This window comes from Poromitra crassiceps (genome assembly GCF_964638095.1).
Source record: "Poromitra crassiceps genome assembly, chromosome: 1".
NCBI lineage: Eukaryota > Metazoa > Chordata > Actinopteri > Beryciformes > Melamphaidae > Poromitra > Poromitra crassiceps.
Window position 1 is genome coordinate 46,171,160 of NC_139623.1, and position 5,138 is coordinate 46,176,297.

General features: G+C 57.8%; 1 protein-coding gene across 1 annotated transcript; it reads left to right on the forward strand.

Moving 5' to 3' along the window:
- Positions 1-859: 859 nt before the first annotated feature.
- Positions 860-4,777, forward strand: nrip1b (nuclear receptor interacting protein 1b). Its single transcript, XM_083649768.1, has one exon. It carries the CDS (start codon positions 966-968, stop codon positions 4,656-4,658), a length of 3,693 nt encoding a protein of 1,230 aa, XP_083505894.1. The 5' UTR covers positions 860-965; the 3' UTR covers positions 4,659-4,777.
- Positions 4,778-5,138: the final 361 nt, after the last annotated feature.

Sequence of the window (5,138 nt, forward strand, 5' to 3'; positions counted from 1 at the left end):
TAGTATGTGTAAGTATGTGATATGTGTGTCTTCATGCACTTCTTCTCGTGTGCATAGCATGTGAGATGCTGCTCAAGTGCATAACACGCGGGAGGTGTGTGGGTGTGGGTAATCCACTGAAATATGACAAGCTGCATGAGAAATTATTCACAGCTCTCACAAGGCCCTTGACTTTTGAAAGAGAATGGCTGCGAGGGGCCTTATGGCTGCGAGGGGCCTCACAGCTCAACACCTGAATGTTCTCAAGGTGGTGGTGGGCTTGAATTTTCAATTTGGATCCAATCAGGCCTAATCTACATTTGTCGTGTGGTGGCTGCCAGGGGAGAGTGCGGGAGGGAGAAGGAGAGGGAGCCGTGTGTGCAGTCAATCTGAAATGTTGCTAAGTAACAGAGATGGCGGTATATAGTGCCGTGCAAATCCCTGCTTCTTACACAGTTTCTCCTTTCTCCCCCCCCCTCTTTCTGTCTCTTCTCTCTCACTCCCATAGGTCCCCCATGTGAGATCTGGGAAGCTGAAAGGCACCACTGAGAGAAGCACAGCCAAGCATAAGGGCAGACATCCTAAACATCCACAGCCACGGAATGTGTCAACATCTCTGTGGTGAAATCCCGCGGACTCCCCGCTCGCTGCTCACATAAGCCTGGAGCCGGGCCTTCTGGAGCCGGGCCTTCTGGAGCCGGGCCTTCTGGGACCGTCCGCCGTTCAAAGGCATAGGAGAATGCCAGGGAGGCCCACCTGCCTGGGAATGGCTCCAACCATGGCCGCCGTTTCACTGCTCCGCTGATTGGACCCCTCTACAGAGAGGGATCGCATCTACCCAGTGCGTCCTTCAGAACCCCTACAGACTCTTTGTCAACTTGTTTGTGGTATTTTGGAAGTACATGCCACTGTCACCCAGATGAGCCAGTGGACATTTGTTTGCCAGTAGCAGTGCTGAACCATACGAGGGGATCCTACTATTGAACATGACTCATGGGGAGGAGCCTGGCCCTGAGACACACAAGGATTCAGCTGTTCTAACTTATCTGGAAGGTTTACTGATGCATCCAGTGGTGGCCGGGCCCGGGGCCACGGCGAGCAGGAGGTCCGAGGCTGCCCACAGCAACCAAGAGCAGGCCGACAAGGCAGGCGGGCCCTTCCAGCTGCCCAACCATGGCCCTACAGCTCCCAAGGCTGGAGCCAACGGGCCCCCACTGGGTGCCTCGCAGCACCTGAAGAAGGCTCGCCTGCTGCGCTCCGGCGCCTGGAGTGAGCCAGGGAACCAGCGGCTGAGTTCACCCCCGGTGGAGCTGAACAGCCAAGGGGGAAGCCTGCAGAACGGAGCCGTAGAGGGGGGCTCTCCTCATGCCGGGGAGAGCACCCTACTCGCCTCCTTGCTACAGTCCTTCAGCTCACGACTGCAGAGTGTGGCCATGTCCCAGCAGTCCAACAAGCCCCCGAGCGAGTGTTCCCCTCCGAGCAAGGCCCCGCCTGCAGAGAAAGAGCCGCTCCCTGTGTACGGCACAGCCTCCAGCCGTCTGAAGGGCCTGATGAGGAAGAGCAAACTGCAGAACCACAGCAGCACACCTTACAGCCGCCGGGGCCACGGCCAGGACAGACCTCCAGAGTCACCTCGCTCAGCACACAGCGCCACGCCCCCCTCTGCCCCCGCCCCTGCCGCCACTGACTCGGTGTCCTGTGCAGAGCGGCTGAAGGCGGTGGCCAACATGGTGAAGATCCGCTCTAGCCCAGCACCTTCGCCCAAGCCCAGCGTGGCCTGCAGTCAGCTGGCCTTGCTGCTTTCCAGCGAGGCCCACCTCCAGCAGTACTCCCGGGAGCACGCACTCAAAGCCCAGCTCTCCGGACGCTCCGCCAGTGAGCGGCTGGCCGCCATGGCCACTCAGCAGCAGGGCCAGGACAACAGGCCGCCCAGTGTGGGAGAGGCTCTGCCTGGAACCTCAGACACACTAAGCTCCTTGACCACCCAAAATGGTATGACGACTACAACCACAGTAACGGCAACACTCCCCCGAATGGCTCTGTCCAGCCCGCGGAGTCCCTCGCTGCTTCAGGGCCACAGCCAGAGCTCTCCTCCCCCTCCCCCTCCCCCTCCCCCACATATTCCAAGCCACACCCAGAGCCAGCCGCCCAGGGAGAAGCGAGGTTTTGACTCGCGTCCGACGCGCCCTCCACAGACCTGCAGCAGCTTGCTGCTGCTGCTGCTCAATAACCACAACAACCAGAAGCAGCTGACCAAGAACGGGCACCTGGAGGACAGCTGTGGCATGCTGCCGCCGAGCGGCCCCTCTTCGGTCACTTCGGACAGCGAGTGCTCCATCCAGGAGAGGAGCCTGGCCAAGGACAGCAGTGATGCAGAGAGCTCGTACTCAAGCTGCTCTCCCATGGACCTGTCCATTAGGAGCCGGCCCAATGCCCAAGACACTGGGCCCAAAACCACCACCTCCTCTTCCTACTCTTCCTCTTCCTCCTTCTCGTCCCCCACCCCAGTGTTTTCCTCCACCCCAGCTGCTTTCTCCCCTCCCTCTTCTGTTCAGCCCTCTACCACACCCTTTTCCCCCTCCTCTACTGCTGTCTCCTCTGTCTCCACCGCTTTCTCCTCCTCTTCCTCTTTCTCTACTTCCTCATTGGACAAACTGACAGAGTCATTGATAAACAAGTGGAAACCAGAGCCATCTGGGTCAAAGGTCTCCAAGGGTAAGGAGCTTGAAATGAGCCCAGACCTCAAATCTCATCCTAAGGTCACACTCATGCAGCTCCTTCTTGAGCGCAGAAATAACGAGAAGGTAAACAAAGGTGTAGGTAATCCAGATTTGCCACTTGACATAAGCATGGCCACCATGGCTCGGGGCCAACCGAAGGGACTGGTGCCTTGGGATGAAACCAGGACAAAGAGTCCCATGGACAGGCCCACACCCCCAGCCCAGACCCTCTACTCTCACAGTCGAGACCCCAGCAGTGTGCTGTCCCCCTACTCCTACCCTTCCCCCCATGTCCAGTCCAGCCCGCTGGATTTGTGTAAATCTAAAGCCTTCCCTGCTGAGAAGGCTTCTGAGCCTGCCTTCAGTGCCAGTAAACTGTTACAGAACCTGGCCCAGTGTGGCACAGCTTCGCCCTCTCCGCCCATTCCCTCCAGCAAAGGGATGGGCCAGGAGCTGGAAGCGGGCAGGCCCTTGGCCCTGTTGGAGAGGCTCAACGCACCCATCCACAGGACCAGCACCACTCCGCTCTCCGACGGGCCCTCGGGCAGTGGCACACCGTTCAGCCGGAAGGAAGCCTCGCCCCCTTCCTCCCAGATCGAGAACCTATTGGAGAGGCGCACGGTGCTGCAACTCCTGCTAGGAACGGGCTCGACCACTCCTCCGGTCAACCGCAAAGACAGGCCTGCTGCTGGGAGTGGTAGGAGGAGTGTGGAGGTGGCAGTGGGCTGCTTTGAGAAGAGCCCGGGCCCCTCCGTCATTTGTGACAGCTCCAATGGGCCCTCTTTGGACGTGAAGGTCAAAACAGAGCTTGTGGAGGAGGTGGGCCCGTCCTCGGCCGCGTCCGGCGATTTGAGTGGCAGAAAGAGACGGAGTGGCTACGACAAGAGCAGCCCCCTCTCAGAACCCCAGCAGGACTTTAAGACAGAACCACGGCCTGCAGAGGTCATAGCCAAATATGGCCTCCTCAGCCAGCTGCTAAAACAACAGACTGCTACCTACTACACCAGCGCCGCTGTGCAGGCCGAGTCACAGCCCAGACAGGTGAAGGAGGAGCAGAGGGAGTACGCGTACCTGAGCCCCAGCCCTAAGAAGCGACGCCTCTGCTCTGATCTCACTGACAGCCTGCATCACGTCACCTCTCCAAGGCCAGTGGACAGTGGGGACGGCAGCAGCCTCGCCTCCTCCGCTCTTCAGGAGCAGCCCGACCAGCGCAGGAGTCCCAAGGAGGAGGAGGCTCTACCCAGGAGCCCCCCGAGTGAATCACTCGGCAGAGAGAGCCGGGGCTTCAACGTGCTCAAACAGCTGCTGCTCTCCGACAACTGTCTGAAGGAGCTGTCCCACCAGCCCCGGGGGGCACCCAGCCCCTCCTCCGTGCTGCAGGCCAACGGCAAGGCCAATGGCAGCATTCTCGGGCAGCCGTCCCACAATCACAGCTTCCTCCACATGCCCTGGCACCCCCATGGCTCCCTCAGCTCAGGGCTCCCCAGTAATCTCAGACCCCTGCCCACCCCTCCTACAGGAGACGGCGCCGTCCGCGGCGCTCCGTGGGGCGGCCGCCACTCAGCCCCGTGGCCGATGGCTCAGAAACGGGACCCCCCGACTCTGGTCAAACAGGAGCCAGAGAGCCCGGTGCGATGGACCGGTCAGGAGGAGGACGACGAGGGCTGCGACTCCAACCCGGACTCTCCGCGGCTGACGCGCTCCAACCCCATCCTGTATTACATGTTGCAGAAGGGCAGCGCGCAGCTGAGGAGGGAGATGAGGGATCAGGTGGAGGGGACCCAGCTGAGGAGGGAGACGAGGGATCAGGCGGAGGGGACCCAGCCTGTGATCCGAGTTAAGGAGGAGCCAATCAGTGACACGCATGCCTATGAACACAGACTGAGCTCCACTCCACAATTGCCCACTCACGACAAGCACAGCCATGAGAGCCAGGGGCTGAGCCAATCATCTGAGTAGAGCTTTTATCACACACATAAAAGACAAAGGGGGAAAATATTACAATGACTCTTTTCTTTTTCTTTTTTTATTGACTTGCCAAATTGGTTTGAAGTTTGATGAGACAAAATAACATTGAGAATGCAAAAATGAAGATTTTTTTGGGGGGGGTGGGGGGGCGGTGGGGGATTTCTGTGGAATGGAGCAAGTTCAAATTCAAAGGCATATTTTCATTGCGTTCTCAATTTTAAACTGTGAGGTTATGGAATGGTACAAAATAGCTCTGTCTTTGCAGAATGTCTAATTGGTTAAATCAAAATGATGTAACTGTCAAATTTAGCTTTGCCCATTACTGAGAATCATGCAGTATGTGTTTCACTCTTTCAACTACAAAGTCCTTCTGTAGAATTTGGTTGTGTTTTTACCCTTATCATTTGTATCTGAATTGTACACATATCACCATTCTGTGTCCTCTTTGTTGCCTGCCATAAAAGATTTACA

Excerpts from the sequence above, each read along its gene's own strand:
- nrip1b (XM_083649768.1), top strand. The coding sequence starts at position 966 with ATGACTCATGGGGAGGAGCCTGGCCCTGAGACACACAAGGATTCAGCT.